General features: G+C 46.3%; 1 protein-coding gene across 1 annotated transcript in view; it reads left to right on the top strand.

The window, feature by feature from the left end:
• Positions 1–1,375: 1,375 nt before the first annotated feature.
• The window catches only part of PDPN (podoplanin), a 35,142-nt gene continuing 18,282 nt past the window's right edge, over positions 1,376–18,235 (top strand). Inside the window, exon 1 of the mRNA XM_019976777.2 lies at positions 1,376–1,720. Coding sequence (XP_019832336.2) covers positions 1,654–1,720 — 67 coding nt within the window. The 5' untranslated portion in view covers positions 1,376–1,653. The remainder of the gene's footprint in view (positions 1,721–18,235) is intronic.

Here is an 18,235-nt window from a genome sequence, read left to right as displayed (position 1 = left end):
TTGGACACGACTGAGTGACTGAACTGAAATGAATGCAATGACACCAATAAAATGCATGAACGTGATGGGGAAGTAAGTTCAGATTACCCTATCTACAGTTTTCTCTTTATGTTTCCAACCCCTGCACTCTCCAGGGTCTCTTCCTCTCCTTATTTCAGGTGTCAGTGCCTATCTGAGAGCCCCAGGACAAGACTTCACCTGGGAGATTGTTAGAAATTCAGAATTTCCCCAGGAAGCTTTACAACATTCTAAAAGTGATTGACTGGGTCACGGGTGTTTGAGAAGGGCTGCCCGGGGCTCTGTTTACTAAATATTCTTGGGGTTTCTGCTTTAGGAATTCCCTGAGGGTCTGATTACAATCTCCCCATATGATTCTTATGACAAAGTAAATTTGGAATCTAGGGGTTCACCTTCTCCTTAGGATCCGAAAAAAAAACCCCAATTTTCACCCCAGGATGGAGCTTTGGGGCATTCATCTTCTGGCTCTTTTTGTTGAATGGAACTTATGGCATTTGGGAGTGGACCACCTTTCCAACGTCTACCCTTAAGAGAAAAATATTTAATTCCAAGAGTTCGAAAGGAAATAAAACAAATTCTCTTCTTGTTGCTAACATCCAGTACCTGAGATCAGAACCAGTAAAATGGGGATTAGGGGGTCAAGGTCCGGGATTAGAAGGGACGAGCCCCAGCTGGAAGTGCCCACAGGTTGGTGACCGGGTGGGTCCTTTTGACACCCTTGGGCTGTGGCGCCCCACCGACTGAATGCGCGGGTGGGCCCGCGCCCCGCAGCGCTGAAACCGAAGTAGGGAGAGGTTGGATTGAGCGCTCAGCATTTTCCCCACAACTGCCGAATCCCACGAGCCTGCCAAGCTCCCAGCCAGCTCTCTAGGGATGCACCCCCGACCCCCTACGCCAGCCAGAGCCCGCCCGCTCCCAGCCCCCAGACAAGGGCGCAGTTTACCAGTGGGAACCGCCTCTGGCCCACCGACAACAGGAGGACGGCCGCATTTTTTTTTAAATGCCATCAAATTCAATATTTACAAGAACAATCCCATGTTTGGTGCTAAAATGACTGGCCACACAGGAAACAGTTTACTTCTTATAAGAAGAAAAACCCAAGCTTGTGCCTTACTCTTAAAAAGAGAGAGAGAATAATAAATACAGTTTAAAAATTACCCCCCAAAATCGCTTATTGCATGCGCCCCCTTTCCCTCTTGTCGAGGAACAAATAGAAGCCAACTTTGCCGGGACCCATCGGCGGGTCCTAGCAGCCCCCGCGTCTGTGGCCTTGTAACTTTAAACCTGGCCTGAGGTCATCGTTTTCGCGCTGGCCAAACACAGGCAGGGGGCGGTCCTAGCGAACCCGAGACTGGGACCACCTTAGCGCGCGGACTCACCCCGCCCTCGCCCTCGTCGGAGAGATAAATGCTGACTCCGATCCGAAAGTTCCCAACTGCAAAGTTTGCTTCTCCGGCAGCTGTTGCTAGCTAAGTAACTTGGGGATTCCCTCCCTCGCTGGGACTCCGTTTTCCAGGCCCCACGTCTCGCGCTCCATCAAGGGAAGGCCCCTGGCTACGGAGCTTTTTCATCTTTCCCCAGCCCAGAAACTAGCTGCTCGGCCCCCCACCCCAAAGAACAAGTCAGCTAAGAAAAATGTGGAAGGTGCCAGTTCTGTTCTTCATTTTGGGAAGTGCATCGTTCTGGGTCTTGGCAGAAGGAGGTAAGGCCAGCGGGCGGAGCTCCCCGGGCAGCTAGCTGGTGGGGACGAGCGAGCCGGGACTTGCGGGTTGCCGGGGCCTGGAATGTGAGGTTGCCCGGGGGAGCAGTGTGCGCGCCGGGGTCTGGAGGCCCCGGGAGAAGGAGAGACGGCGGCTTAGCCGGTGCCAGGTCCCAGGCAAAGAGCTGAGCGGGGTGCCAGGGAAGGACCCCGAGTCCACAGGTAGCAGGTGGGGAGCAGAGGGTCCCTCGGGGGCGACCCACCTCCTGCCAACCCTTCCTGGCTCCCGAGAGACAGAAGGCTAGCAGCCAGGCGCCTTCCACTGGCGGTGATGGGATTTTCTCAGGGCTGTGTATTGGAGACATGCTCATGGCCTCAGAAGTACTGGCCCCTTAAAACTGTGAGGGTTGGGGATGAGGGTGGGATATCCCTGTGCAGCGACGGCCTCCCTCTGGGGGCTGCCAGTCTGTAAGACAGCACGTTGGACACACTCAGGGCCCGGTCAGGGGGCATTCGTTATCCTCTGTGGAGAGGGTAGTGTGTGGGCGTAAGAACTGAACTGGAGGGTCCTGAGTGCATGAGGGAGTGGCCCATTATTAACACTGATGTTTAAGTTCCTTTGGGGCCACGTGTGGAACTTGGCCAACAGTGTCAATGACCGCGTGTTGGTGACTCCTTAGACCTTCACTTCTCTAGAGCTGAGAATGAGGACACTGCTTGCCCATCACTCTCATTATCTTGTCCTTCTTCCCTCTTCTTACGTCTCCTCCTCTTGCCCCTTGCTGCTGTGTTGGTAGCCTCCAGTCACATTGGTCAGTGTTTTCTTTTTCTTGGGTTTTTATTTTGATCTGTTTCCACTGTAGAATATAAGCTCCTGTGGACACAGCTGTGTCTTCACCTTGATCTCCAGGGCCAAACAATATCCGGCCCTTAGTAGTTGCTCACTGAATGTTGGTTGAAGGCATTGTAAGCTAACTAGGGATCTTTGCAGTTGAAGCTTGAGGAAATGAAACTCTTTTACATTTTGCAAATTGAGGATGGAGGTAGCCCTGGAGCCAGAGAAATCCTGCTTGAAGGGAGGGGCTTGAAGGAGGCCTCCACACAAAGACTATAATACCAGCTCCAGCCAGTGAGTGATTCAGGGTGTGTTTCCCTGTGTGCGCTGCTTGGAGACTGAGGTGCTCTCTGTGCTGTGCATGTGTGCTCAGTTGTGTCCAACTGTTCTGTCAGCCCATGGACTGTAGCCCAGCAGGCTCCTCTGTCCGTGGGATTTCCCAGGCAAGAATACTGGAGCAGGTTGCCATTTCCTCCTCAGGGGATCTTCCGGACCCAGGGATTGAACCCGAGTCTCCTGTATCTCCTGCAATGGCAGGCGGGTTCTTTACCCCTGTGCCATCTGGGTGGGAAGCCCTCTTTTTGCTGGGTGGTGAGCTATTCATGGTGGTCCTGTCTTTGGAACTTCTCTCTCCAGAGCAACATACATGGCTCTGCATTTCAGTTACATTTCATTTTTGGCCAGACTGCAAATGACACCATTTTGTGCTCAGCAGGGCAAGATGTGGGAGGCCCCCAAATTGAGCCTCGTCCCAGCTCTGCTCAGGAAAGAGGGCCACTGGGTGGCATCCTCTCCCCTCCCCTAGCCTTCCACCACCCCCACCCCCCCCCCCGCCCCCGCCGACTCCCCTGCAACCCCCTTGCCCCAGGGAAGAGTTTAGCTGTAATTATCTTTAAGCCAATTCTGAATATCAAAGGTACTCCTAAAAAGAAGTAATAATTTAAAAAAAAATAGTTGTGGCTGAAAAACCAGCCACTTCTGGTAATAGCAACTCGATTGGGAAAGACTGAAGCACCCTGGCCCTGTCCCCGGGGGCTGTGTGTCAATGCAGAGTTACTGGGCTGCTGGCTAAGAGTTGAGGCCCAGGAGGGGTTTTTTCTGAGGATAATGAGCGAGGCAACTTGAATATGGATGAATAACTTCTTTGAGCTGAGCCATTGTGGGCTCTTGTCGGGGAGTTGAGCTAGGGGTAATTATGGTGATGAATTTTATTATCCTTCTCTTAGGAGTCTACTCCCTACTGGGCTTCCCTCTTCTAAAATTATAATCTGGTTCAGTTGTACAATCTGGTCCTCTGGGTTGAGATGTCCTCTGGGTCTCATGAGATATTAGTGGATTTAAAGGAGCTCAGTGGTCCACACATCTGGCATTTTCCTCCACTGTCAGGCCCCACCTTCACTCTGAACTTTCATCCAAGACACGTACACAGGTCGCTCCGTAAGATCGTTTATTTTGTGAAATTCTGCAGGCTGCTGCTTGCTGAAAACTCACATGTGCTTTTTCCCGGACCAGTCCACCCAGGATTAATCATGCGATGAACACATTTCCCCGTGCTTTCCCCAAAACTCTTGCCAGTTTCGGAGGCTTGGAAATCTTCACGAGTTGCTAAGAGTTTTGTTGCACTTAAGGTATCTCAGGTCTGTTAGAGCCTTCTCGAGGGAGGCTCTGATGACACTGGCATGTGAGATCCAAGATAGCATTTAATATATGAAAGCACGTTTCTAAAAAGTATCCTCGCTTGAGAAGGCTAAACTGGGACATGGCAAGAGGGAGGAACCCAGGCTGATCAGAGGTACACGGCGGCCTGTCCCCGCTTCCTCTGGCCTTTGAAGTGAGTAACCAGTGAGTAAGTCTATACTGAGAATTACAAGGACCCCCAACCTTGGCATGAAGGTGGATGGTGTGACCGAGCGGGAGGGACACCACCTCTCTCCAATGCCCATCCCCCACCACAGGCCAGGAATGTCATGGTTCCCTCATTAAATCATCATGCATCCTTAAATTATACATTATTATCTTCAGAATATGCCAGATTCCAAAAACAGGCCTAACTCCAAACCTCAAGCTTTTTTTTTTTTTAACCTGCATTACACATTGGGGGGGAAAAAAAGGTTGAACTTGAAATTAAAGGTTAACCTTGCTTTAAACTCCTTAAACATGAAAACAAAAAATTTTCAAGGTATATAAAGTTCTTTACATTTGATACTTACCGTAATATTCCTTTTAGAATGAAAATGTCATGGTACATTAAAATAGGATTTGTTCATGCTTTCCCCAAATAGAAACTCAGCATCTCCTGATATGCTGGATATGAAATTCTAAGCACTTTTGAGGAAGGCACACCTAACGTAAAGCATTGCACTTGAGTCCTTACCAGCAAAACGATGAACGTGTGCTTTAAATTCCACTGGCTTATCTGAATATTTGTCATATTTCTGGCTTCCAAGAACAGGCGTGCCAGGTTACAGCTTGTGGAAATATTATGGGGGAGGATGTTGAGAGAGGAGAGGCTCATATAGCTGGCAGTACCTTTGTGAGACTTGAAGAAGTTAAATCAACTCCTGTAAGGCTCTCTAAGGACCCTCCCACTCCTTGGGTATTCCAAAGAAATACTCAGTGAGAGTGTTTTGTTGGAAGAGAATCAAATGAGTGGGGTCATCGGGTGGGCTACAGAGATAAATCTTGGGATTCCCACAGGGGTGAGCAAAAGAGATAAAACACCTTTAAAAAAAATTAAGTATTTATTTTTGGCTTCGCTGGGTCCATTGCTGGACCCTAATTGCTGGACTATGCTTTTCTCTAGTTGAGGCAAGCCAAGGGCTACCCTCTAGTCACGGTGCACAGGCTCCTCACTGCAGTGGCTTCTCTTGTTGCGGACACGGGCTGTAAGGTGAGCAGGCTCAGTGTTGCAGTCCCCGTGCTCAATAGTTGTGGTGCACGGGCTTAGTTGCTCTGCGGCATGTGGGACCTTCCCAGATCAGGGATCGAACCCATGTCCTCTGCATTAGCAAGCTGATTCATTACCACTGAGCCACCAGGAAAGCCCTAAAAGCACCTTTTGATTGGAGTTCTGAATCCTTTCCCTACTGATTTCCTAAAACCTTGGGGGAAAGGGAAGTGATGGGGCATTTTATCTGAGGGTTATGAGATGGAGCCAGGTTAGGGAGCAACTGGAATTCTGCCACCTTCATCCAAGGCAGGAAACTGAGGTGACTGTTTTCCTTCCCTCGAGACTCACCCCAGTGCCCACCAGCCCGCCTGCTCCTGGCGGCCAGTCCAGGGCAAGCGTTCCCTGGAGCTTCAATGGGTGGGGACGGATGGGTTTTCCCGATTTTTCACCTGGCCCAGTGCCTTTGCCTCAGGAACTGCTCAGAGGAGATGGGTTTAATCCTCTGAGGGAAATTTGTAGATCTGGCCACTTCATATACCTACTTGTCTGAGGAGCTGCACACTGAAATTGTCAGGGCAACACTAAATTTTATATGGGGGCGGGGAACCCCACAAAACACAAAAACAACAAATTTAGCAATAGGATAATCACCCTTCCGGAAGGTGACCTCTGTCCAGAGGGTCAGTGTTCCAGATAGTAAAGAGAGAATGTCACTGAGCCCTGGGGGAATGGAAATGATTGTCACTGTTACATTTGTAGCAGATAGGGAAGGGCCTCTAGAAGATGCGTCAACATTACTAATGAGAGTATTTCCGTAATTTATCACGCTGTCTTCATCTGGGTGTTGAAACACGACTTACTTAAGCAAAATTGTGATCCAATGAATGGTATCCTGCCTGGAGGAGTTTGTCTGCCTAGAATCTAGACAGGGAGGGGAAAGGAGTAAGGACTAGATGGTGTGAAACTTGTCCTGCCTGAGGAATGCGTTTAGTTAAATATTGACTGAGTAACTTCTTTGTGAGTCAGGCAAGGTAAACGGTATCCTTGCTAACGGCTACGGTAAGGTGTCCTGTCTGGTGGCTGAAGGGTTCTGGTCTCAGTCCAAGTGCCCCTAGAACTGTTCTGTCACAGACTGGAGATGTTTTCCCCCTACGTGCCCTTAGTCTGTGTGCAACAGACAGCATTTCAGGTATTTCACTCTTGAGAAGGGCATGCCTGGGATAACAAATGTGGGCAGAGACCACTGAAGAACTATTTCCTTTTGTCCATAAGCTATTTGAATTCCTGGACTCATAAGATCGTGGCTAGGGAGATCAGTCCTGGGTGTTCATTGGAAGGACTGATGCTGAAGTTGAAACTCCAATACTTTGGCCACCTCACGCTAAGAGTTGACTCATTGGAAAAAACCCTGATGCTGGGAGGGATTGGGGGCAGGAGAAGAAGGGGACAACAGAGGATGAGATGGCTGGATGGCATCACTGACTCAATGGGCATGAGTTTGAGTAAACTTTGGGAGTTGGTGATGGACAGGGAGGCCTGGTGTGCTGTGATTCATGGGGTCGCAAAGAGTCAGACACGACTGAGCAACTGAACTGAACTGAGGGAGAAAGGATTTCATGTGATCTAGATCACCCTATAATAAGATTAAATTTCTGAATCTGTGTAACTAAAGGAACTAGATTCTGGATGTGCAGTGTTCACAGCATTAACTGTATATTAGCATTGGAATGTGAAACTGTTAGTTTCTCAGTCACGTCTGGCTCTTTGTGACCCCATGGACTGGAGCCCACTAAGCTCCTCTGTCCATGGGATATCCCAGGCAAAACTACTGGAATGGGTAGCCATTCCCTTCTCCAGGGGAATCTTTCCAACCCAGAGATCAAACTCAAGAGATCAAACCCTGCATTGCAGGCAGATTCTTTACCATCTGAGCCATCAGGGAAGCCCAGTAAATGGATGTTATTGTTGTTCAGTTGCCCAGTTGTGTCTGACTCTTTGCGACCCCATGGACTGTAGCACACCAGGCCTCCCTGTCCCTCAACATCTCAGGAGTTTGCCCAAGTCCGTATTCATTGCATTGGTGATACTGTCCAGCCATCTCATCCCCTGATAGCCTTTCCTCCTTCTACCCTCGATCTTTCCCAGCATCCAGGGACTTTTCCAATGAGTCAGCTGTTTGCATCAGATGAACAAAATACTGGAGCTTCAGCTTCAGCATCAGTCCTTCCAGTGAGTATTCAGGGTTGATATTCCTTAAGATTGACTGGTTTGATGTCCTTGCTGTCCAAGGGACTATCAGGAGTCTTCTCCAGCACACAGTTCGAAGACATCAGTTCCTTGGTGTTCTGCCTTCTTTACTGACCAGTTCTCAACCCTATGTGACCACTGGGAAGACTATAGCCTGACTATACAGATCTTTGTTGGCAGAGTAGCATCTCTGCTTTTCAACACACCATCTAGGTTGGTCATCGCTTTCCTGCCCAAAAGTAACCGTCTTCTGATTTCATGGCTGCAGTCACCGTCTGCAGTGATTTTGGAGCCCAAGAAGAGGAATCTGTCACTACTTCCCTGCTTCTATTTCGTATGCAATAATGGGGCCAGATGCCATGATCTTAGTTTTGTTTTGTTTTTTAATATATTTAGTCTTAAGCCTGCTCTTTCATTCTCCTCCTTCACCCTCATCAAGAAGCTCTTTAGTTCCTCCTCACTTTGTGCCATTAGAGTGGTATTATCTGCATATCTGAGGTTGTTGATGTTCCTCCCTCCTCTCTTAATTCCAGCTTGTAACTCATCCAGCCCAGCATTTCTCATGATGTGTTCAGCGTATAGGTTAAACAAACAGGGTGACAGCAGACAGCCCTACTTCTTTCTCAATCTTGAACCAATCAATTGTTCCATACAGGGTTCTAACTGTACGGAACTATATAATATATAATATAATGTTATTATAATATAATAACATTGTGTGTGTGTGTGTGTGTGTGTGTGTGTGTGTGTGTGTGTGTGTGTCCTGTGCTCAGTTGTGTCCCACTCTTTGGGACTCCATGGACTATAGTCTGCCAGGCTTCTCTGTTCATGGAATTTTCCAGGCAAGAATATTGGTGTGGGTTGCCATTTCCTCCTCCAGGGGTTCTTCCTGACCCAGGGATCACACCCGCTTCTTTTGAGTCTCATGCTTGCCAGTCAGATTCTTTATCACTGCCTCACCTAGGAAGTGAGTGCTTAGTGTCAAGCACTTTGCAAGCCCTACTTGATTAATCCATCCAACATAACTTGAAGATAGGAACTATTTGTATTTTATAGATAGGTAAAGAGGCTCAGAAAGATTCAGTAACTTACACACAGAGCCAGAGCTAGTAAATGACAGTGGTGAGACTTGACTCCAGGCAGTCCAACCCCAGAACCCATATCGCTAAACATTCAGCACAACAGCCAGCTATTCTTAGATTGAGGCTGCCAAGGACTCTCAGAGTTGTCAGCCAGTTGATTTCTTCAAGCAACTTTGACAGCATAACATCACAGTTATTTGCTAGACACATAATTCAGATTGAAGAACTAGACCTATATTGGGGTACCTAGTTAAAGGACATAATCCCTGTCCCCGTAAGCATTTATAGAGCACATATCTTAATAAGAACTTTAAGAGTTAGAAAGGAGTCATACATGGGATTACGGTTCACACAGGGAAGCAAGGCAGATGTCTGTGGCATATACAGATAAGAACAGAAAAAGTGGTGTAAAACGGCATGTCCTGTGTGACACACAGCATTACCAGATGCAGGTTTGGAGATGAGATTCTTGTGGGCCTTGGGAACTGGAAAAACCCTTCGGGGGAGGATGGGACTTGATCTTGGTGGTGAAAAATGGTGGGGTTGGTTGGACAGGGTGGTAGGGAAGGGCATTCTAGGCAGGAAGGAATGCTCAAGCAAATGCACAGAAATTAGAACAATCTGGAGTTTGTGTGGGAAAAGGTATGGGCGTCCAGGGCGGGGAAAAGCCATGGAGGCTGGCTGGAGTCAAGGGTGTCGAGTTGGGGAATTGCAGGAAATCTGTTGAGAGAAGGCTGAATCCAAGGTGAGTGTGAGCTAAACCTTTTCCTGTAATATAGTCAAATGGGAGTAGAGTGGGCCATGAATAGTGGCTGTCGGGGGGAAATGTAATGATAAGGGCACCACATGGGATTGAATCTAGTTTATGGGCAACTAGTCTGGGGGGAAGGGGAGAATCAGGAGGTAGAGAGACTAAGTGTAATGACAACACACGGGAGAATGAGATCAGATTTGGGGGAATGAGAGCCAGCAAGACTTACAGCACAGTATTTCCAGGCTTCTTTTTTCGTTTGTTTTTTGGGCTTTGCTGGGGCTCCCTTGCTGCACACAGCCTTTCTCTAATTGTGTCGAGCGGGGGCGACTCCTTGTCGCAGTGCACGGGCTTCTCATTGCGGGATCTTCCCGGACCAGGGATCAAACCTATGTCTCCCGCACTGGTAGGCGGATTCTTATTCTCTGCCACCAAGGATCCTCCAGGTTTCTTATTATTCTTTCCTCATTTCCCGATTTCTTATTCACATCTTATAACATTCATCACTATATTAAAATTTTTATTGATATGTAATTCTCATGTTGTAAAATTAACCCCTTTAGAATAGACAGTCCAGTGGGTTTTAGTATATTCAGAGTTGTGCAGCCATCACCACTGTCAGTTTTAGAATATTTTTATCACCCCTTCCTCCAAAACCCCAAACCATTAGCAGTTGTCCCCATGTCCCCCCATCTCCCCCAGCAACCACTAATCTGCTTTCTGTCTTTATGAGTTTGCTTATTTTAGATATTTCATATAAATGTCATCATATAGTACACGGTGCTTTGTGTCTGGTTTCTTTTACTTAGCATGGTGTTTTCAAGGTTCATGCATTTGTAGCATGAGTCTGAATTTCATTCCTTTTTATAGCTGAATAATACTCCATGGTGTGGCTAATACTGCATTTTTCTTATCTGTTCATCCATGGATGGACATTTGGGTTGTTTCCACTTTGGGGTTATTATGAATAATGCTGCTATAAACATTCATGTACAAGTCTTTGTATGGACATGTGTTTTCATTTCTCTCAAGGATACATCTAGGAATAGAATTGCTGGGTCATATGGTAGCTCAGGGACTTCCCTGGTAGTTCAGATGGCTGATAGCTCAACTGATAAAGAATCCACCTGCAATGCCGGAGACCCCGGTTTGATTCCTGGGTCAGAAAGATTCCCTGGAGAACAGATAGGCTACCCACTCCAGTATTCTTGGCTGGAGAATTCCATGGACAGAGCAGCCTGACTGGCTACAGTCCATGGGGACACAAAGAGTAGGACATGACTGAGTGACTTTCACTTTTACATGGTAGCTCTAGGCTTTCCAGGTGGCTCAGAGGTAATAGAATCCTGCAATTCGGGAAACATGGGTTCAGTCCCTGGATCTGGACGATCCCCTGGAGGAGGAAATGGCAGCTCTAGTATTCTTGCCTGGAAAATCCCATGGACAGGAGCCTGACAGGCTACAGTCCAAATGGTTGCAAAGAGCCAGACACGACTGAGTGACTATGCACACACACACACGCTCTGTAGCTCTTTGTTTAACTTTTTGTTGTTGTTCAGTCGCTCAATCACGTCCGACTCTTTGCAACCCCATGAACTGCGGCACCCCAGGCTTCTCTGTCCTACACCGTCTCCCCGAACTTGCTCAAACTCGTGTCCATTGAATCGGTGATGCCATCCAACCATCTCATCCTCTGTTGTCCTCTTCTGCCTTCAATCTTTCCCAGCGTCATCTCTTCTAATGAGTCGGCTCTTCACATCAGGTGGCCAAAATATTGGAGCTTCAGCTTCAGTTTCAGTCCTTCCAATGAATATTCAGACCTGATTTCCTTTAGGATTGACTGGTTTGATCTCCTTGCTGCCAAGGGACTCCCAAGAGTCTTCTTCAGCACCACAGTTCTAAGGCATCAATTCTTCACTTATCAATTAACTTTTTGAGGAACTGCCAAACTGTTTTCCAAAGTGGTTCCATTTTACATTCCTACCAACATTGCCAAAGTTCCAATTTCTCTATATCCTTGCCAAATCTTGTTATTTCCCATTTGGTTGAGTGGTTGGTTTGTTTTTTTAAAATTGTAGATATCCTAATGGGTATGAAGTGGTATCTAATTATAATTTTGATTTGCATGGCCCTAATGTCCAGTGACATTGTACAGCTTTTCATGTGCTTAAAGACCATTTATATATCTTCTTTGAAGAAGTATCTAATCTTGTTTTCTCATTTTAAAATTGAATAGTCATTTTTTATTGTTTAATTCTGTATGTATTAATATTTTGGGTACTAGACCTTTATCAGACTTAGGAATTGTCAGCATTCCTCCCACTCTGTGAGTTGGCTTTTCAATCTCTTGATAGCATTCACTGAAGCACAAATTTTAAAAACTGATGAAGTCCAATTTATCTATTTTTTCTTTTGTTGCCTCTGCTGTTGGTGTTTTATCTAGGAAGCCATTGCCTAATCCAAGGTCACAAAGATTTACTCTTATATATTCTTCCAACAGTTGTATGGTTTTAGCTCTTACATTGAGGTCTATGATTCATTTGAAATTAATTTTAATGAAGTAATCGTGGTGTGAAATAGAGGTCCAACTCCATTCTTTTGCATGAAGAAGACTAGTTGTCCCAATACCATTTGGTTGAAAAGATGATTCTTTCCACTGAGTTATCTTGATACCTTTGTCAGAATGATTGCCCATAACACATGTACCCCAATGTTCATTGCAGAACTATTTACAACAGCCAGGACATGGAAGCAACCTAGATGTCCATCGACAGATGAATGGATAAAGAAGTTGTAGTGTATATATATATATATATATATATATATATATGATGGAATATTACTCAGACAAAAAAGGAATGAATTTGAGTCAGTTCTGGTGAGGTGGATAACCCTAAATCATATTATTCAGAGTGAAATAAGTCAGAGAAAAAAAAATATCATGTATTAATGCATATGTATGAAATCTAGAAAAATGATACTGATGAACCTATTTGCAGGGCAGGGATGGAGACGCAGACATAGAGAATAGACTTGTAGACACAATAGGAGAAAGAGAGGATGGGACAGATTGAGAGAGTAGCAGTGAAACGTGTAATTGCCGTATGTAAAATAGGTAGCTAGTGGGAAGTAGCTGTATAACATGGGGGGCTTAACCCAATGCTCTTTGACAACCCAGAGGGTTGGGATGGGGGGTTGGTGGGGGGGAAGATCAAGAAGGTTGGGACATAATCTATACTTATGACTGATTCACATTGTCCTATGGCAGAGGCCAACACAACATTATAAAGCAATTATCCTCCAATTAAAAATAAATTTAAATAGTCACTTTCCCAGAAATGTGTGGGTTTATTTCTGGACTCTCAATTCTATTCTATTGGCTTATACATTTATCTTTATGCCAGTACCACATGGTCCTGACTACTGTAGTAGTACTTACTCTTTGTAGTAAGTTTTGAAATTGAGAAGTGTTAGTCCTCCTCTTTATTCTTTTTCAAATCACTCTGGCTGTTCTTATCACTGTACTTTAACTGTCTGATATATATCTCTCGCTCCTTAGAGACGAGAGGAGGACCCATCTTATTCAGCACTTAAAAGAACATATGGTTGGTAAAAACATTTGGCACGAGGAAGAGGGGAAGAAACCCAGCCTTTTGGCAGGAATGACAAGAAAGCAGGTGATAGAAATCAGATTGGAGGGATGAGAGATAAGGAACCAATTTGATGAGAAAGAACAGTAAGTTATGCACTCTCTTATAGACACAGTGAGTTTGGGGTAATAGTAAGACATCTAGTCTGATGTAACTGATGGGTTCCTGGGGAGAAACTCAGCTAAAACAGCACAGAAATAATAAGCCCTACTTTGCTGCCTGAATTCCCCATTCATCGGAACAAGGGGAGAAAGATGGCAAAGAGGGTCAGAAGAGTATTATTTTAAAAAAATTTTACCGAAGCACACTTCAAACTCCCAAACCAGGCTTCAGACCAAGGCCAAGAGCAGTCAGTGGAAACACAGCTACATCCTGTACATTCCTGGAGGGCCTCATCCTCCTGGGCTCACAGCTGAGCTGTGTGCAAGCTGTATGCGTGGATGGTGAGGTCAGAGCCAAAGGGGCTTCTCTTTTCACTCTTGCGAAATCAGGGCCTGCTCAGCTGACAGCCCTGCATGAATCAGAAGCTCGGTTTCCGAGCAGATGGTGAGGGTTTCCCAACACAGTTGAGATGCTGTGTTCCAGGCCAGCACTTCTAAAGCCTGCCTTAGTCATTTGATTATTCAAGTATTAATAACTAAGTAGTTCTCCCTAAGAGGTGGCCTCCTGGCCAGGTTCCGGAAAAGTTAAACAAGAGCGTTGATTCCAGTCTTCAGCACTATGGACTCATTTCCTCCTTTACTGAGAACACTCTGCTTTTGGTTAAGAGAGAGACCTTCCCTCAGGTTGAGTAATCTTGATTGAGGTTGTAACCAACAACCTCTAGTTTTAACATTTGAAGAGGGGTCCTGAGCCCTGTTTGCAGTTGGAGTGAGTGGATAAGCTGATTCATTCTCCTCAGTCCTATAAAGTGTAAATACTCATCCATTCATTCAGCTATCAGAGACTGCTAGCAGGAAGAAAGTCTTGAATGCAGAGTTATCAAGACCCTGGTGCTAAGAAAGATTGAAGGCAAAAGGAGAAGAGGGCAGCAGAGGATGAGATGGTTGGATGGCATCACCAACTCAATGGACGTGTTTGAGCAAACTCCGGGAGATGGTGAAGGACAAAGGAGCCTGGAGTGCTGCAGTCTGGATAAAATAAAAATAGCTAGTGGGAAGTTGCCGTATAACACAGGGCGCTAGTGAGTTGAGTGTACATGAATTAAGCTTGCAGAGTTAGACATGACTTTTAGCAACTGAGCAACAGCAACACCAGTTTAGAGGAGGGTACTTCCTCCTGACACCTTGGTGGGGGGTGTTGGGAAGGAGCGAGCGGTCTCTGAAGAAAGAGATGTTTTACCTGGAGCATAGGTAGGGTCTGGATGGGCAGTGATGGAGTTGAGTTGGGGAGGAAAATGAGTGGGAGCTGTGGAAAAGTGACCAATACGCATGAGGGCTGTGTTACACAGTGGTTAGAACCGGGGATTTCTCTGGAGTCTGACAGATCCTGATGTGTAACCCCTGCATCACCCCTTGCTGACTACGTGGGCAGCTTACTCTCAGCCCCACCATCCTCATTTACAAAATAGGGACGATGTTAGTTTTCAAGGCTTTTTTGAAGATCAAAAGAGAGTGCTTGGCACAAATGTTTGGTCACCATTATTAAAATACCTGGGGCTTCCCTGGTGGCTCAGTGGTAAAGGATCCACCTCCCCAGGCAGGTGAATGGAATGGCAACCCACTCCAGTATTCTTGCCTGGGAAACCCCACGGACAGAGAAGCCTGGTGGTCTACAAAGAGTCGGACACAACTGAGCAACTAAACAACAAAAATTAAACTAATTTCCTCATGGGAATTAACTGGGAAGATTGGTAAAGTTTACGCAGTAGGTCTCAATTCCTTTCCCTCCATCGAAGGGGAAAGAATGGATGTAGTTGGAGACATATCTTATGGGCTGTGAGCCTGCACCTTCCACCTGCCAATGACTTGGCGTGAGTCCTTCCTTCTGAAATGAAACAGGAGTCCCCAGCCATCGCCAGCCCCTCCCCTTTCTTTATTGCTGTGCTCAGCTGCAGAGACTTTCAGAACACTACCTTCAACTTTGGGAGGTGACCCAGAGGGGTGACCCCACCCACAGCCCAAAGAAAACTGCTCCCCCCTGAAAGGCATCCTTGGGGCATTGAGCACAACAGCCCCTTCTCTGAAGTCAGGGGATGGTCGCTACTCCAAATATTAATGTGTAGCGTTTCTTCTGATTTCTCTAGAGGAACTAGTGACACTTGTCTGATCTCTGCAGCCTTGACATGTTTCTCTTGATTTTTATGGGAGAGGAACACATTGCCGATGCCAGCAGTGAGCAGTCTCAGCCCTGTGTTGGAGGGACTGACAGGACCGGACACAGTTAGTGGGCAGGCTGCTGCTCATTAAAAATCAAAGAGCAGAGCAGCAGAGTTCATCCTTATAGGAAAAGTATCCTATTTTCAGCCCTGCTGTCTCTTTCATCAGGAGAAGGCGTTTGACAACTCATGGGTGAAGCACAGGGGACAATGGCAGGAATGTTATAAGGGATAACTCAAAGGAAATCTCCTGTTTGGTTAGAAGTGTACTCGTTCAGTCAGTCACTCAACAAACCCCTACTAAATACTTAACCTATGGTGCCAGGCATGGGGAAAAGGGGATGGTATGTGCTGTGATTAGTACTGTACTGCCTGGAGGAAAATTAAGAGTGCGTTCATCCCTGTGGAATGCTGAGTGGTGGGGCCAAGCCCTCTTGGAGTTGCCTAGATTTTCCTTGTCCAAACTTTGATCCACTAAGCAATTTACCAGGATCCTTGCAAGGGGTGGAGGTGGGTGGGAAACCCATTGACCATATCAGTGATTGTACTGACCACAACCCTGGGTCTGCCAGGAGTTGACGATCAGAGGTAGGGCCCTGGATTAGCAAATGGCTTTAAGGCTGGCTGTACAAGGTCTGGATGTGGGCCAGCCTGTGAGACCAGAGGGGTCACTCAAGATGTGATAAATAAAAGCGAAGTCCAAATACCTTTTATTCCGGTTGCAGAAACCCAATTCATGGTAATTTAAGGGAGCACTATCAAACAGCTATTTGGGACGTTCTGAATGAAGATGACAGATAGTATAAAGATCTGAGTTATCTTGGAGATCACGGTGGGTGGTCTGCAGAAAGTTGGAAAACATTGGAGATTGGCACCTCCCTGCAGTTTGGGGTGTGTTTGTTTTCAGGCTTCTGAGCACAGTTTCGAAACATGATAGAAAAATAATACGTAAAAGCCTGTGCCTGGGCAAAAGATGAGAAGCAGACTTTTTGGTTTTGTTTTCTGCATAGATGTTTTGACCTCCCTCTAAAAACATTACGTTCTCCCAAACTTCATTGGAATTATTTGTTTGTAAGCTATCTTACAGTTTTTCCTACCGGGAAAATCCAGAACTTCCTAGGATGTTGCAAGAAAAGAAAAAGAGCATTCTACTTCTCTATGGCCACAAAAGTCATTCCAAGGCCATGCCGTCATCCATCTTCAAAGGGTTGTTTGTGCATTTACATGCTGGAGCAGCTCAAGATGCTAGAAAATCTAGACAGCATGAAAGATGTCTTAATCTACCAGTTTTCTTTGAAAGCCTGAGGGTAACTCAGCTTGACTTCTTTTAAAATCAACTTTCCCACTTTAATCTCCAGCCGCTCAATTCTGAAGCTTCAGGTCAACAGAAAGGACCACAGGGAACTTCTCCCTCACGTGGAGATGGAAAGTGGGCAGACGCTCTTTGCCAAAACTTAGGAAGGAGACTTGGGAGGCTGTCCTCATAAGACACAGTGGAATCCCAGACTTAGAGAATGAGCTTGTGGTTGCCGGAGGGAAAGATGGCAGGAAGGGATAATTAGGGAATTGGGGATGGACAGGTACACACTGCTCTATTTAAAATGGATAATCAACATGGACCTACTGTGTAGCACAAGGAAATTTGCTCAAAGTTACGTGGCAGCCTGGATAGGAAGGAAGTTTGGAGGAGAGTGAAGACACATTTATGTATAGCTGAATTGCTTTGGTGTTCACCCAAAACTATCACAACATTGTTAATTGGTTATTGTTGTTCAGTTGCTGAGTCATGCCCAACTCTTCGCGACCCCATGGGCTGCAGCATGCTAGGTTTCCTTGTCCTTCGCCATCTCCCAGCGTTTGCTCGAATTCACATCCATTGAGTCGGTGATACTATCCAACCATCTTATCCTCTGTCATCCCCTTCTCACTCTGCCTTCAATCTTTCCCAGCATCAGGGTCTTTTTCAATGAGTCAGCTCCTTGCATCGTGGCCAAAGTATTGGAGTTTCAGCTTCAGCATTAGTCCTGATGAATACTTAGGGTTGATTTCCTTTAGGATTGAGTTCTTACCGCCCTCCAAAAAAAGCACGAGGTAAAATCTAGTAAAGGACTCAGCACCGTATGGGAACAGCCTGCTTTACTCAGTTCATCCATTCATATTCTAAATGTTGTTATCCACAGAATGGCAACAGACGGTAAAAGTCTCGCCTCTGAGGTTTCATGCTTATTTCCGTTTGTTGGGATAGTGACTTTAGATGCTTTCCAGTTAATACCTGTCCAGTTCTTTCCCTTCCTGCTGCTCTGCCCTGGTGTAAGCACTGCCCACTTCTGCCTGGACAACAGTCTAAGTGATGCTCAGCTTCAGTCTGACGCTGGCACCTTCCCCAACACCTACATCTATTCTGTGGCACTAGAGTGGCTCCTGAGGCTGGAGTTAGGTCCTTCCCACACTCAGAGCATCTTCTGGCTATAAAATTAAGTTCAAATCAAAAGCCCTTCGTACAGAATTCCACCAGTCTGGCCCTCTACCCCTCCCCGGTCTTGTCTCTCACTGTCCAGCCACATTGATCAGCCTGCTTCTCAAGTGTGTGGTGCTGCATTCTGGGCTTCAGGGTTAGTGAGACCAGCTTTTCACTTAACTGGAGATCACTCAGTCATTAGACAAATACTCACTGAGTGCCTACTCTGTGCCAGTATCGTAGACAATGGGGACATCAAGATGAAACAGCCTTTACTGAGCTTGTGTT

The sequence above is a fragment of the Bos indicus genome, chromosome 16 (genome assembly GCF_029378745.1).
Source record: "Bos indicus isolate NIAB-ARS_2022 breed Sahiwal x Tharparkar chromosome 16, NIAB-ARS_B.indTharparkar_mat_pri_1.0, whole genome shotgun sequence".
NCBI classification, from domain to species: Eukaryota; Metazoa; Chordata; class Mammalia; order Artiodactyla; family Bovidae; genus Bos; species Bos indicus.
This window is presented reverse-complemented; position numbering and strand designations above follow the sequence as displayed.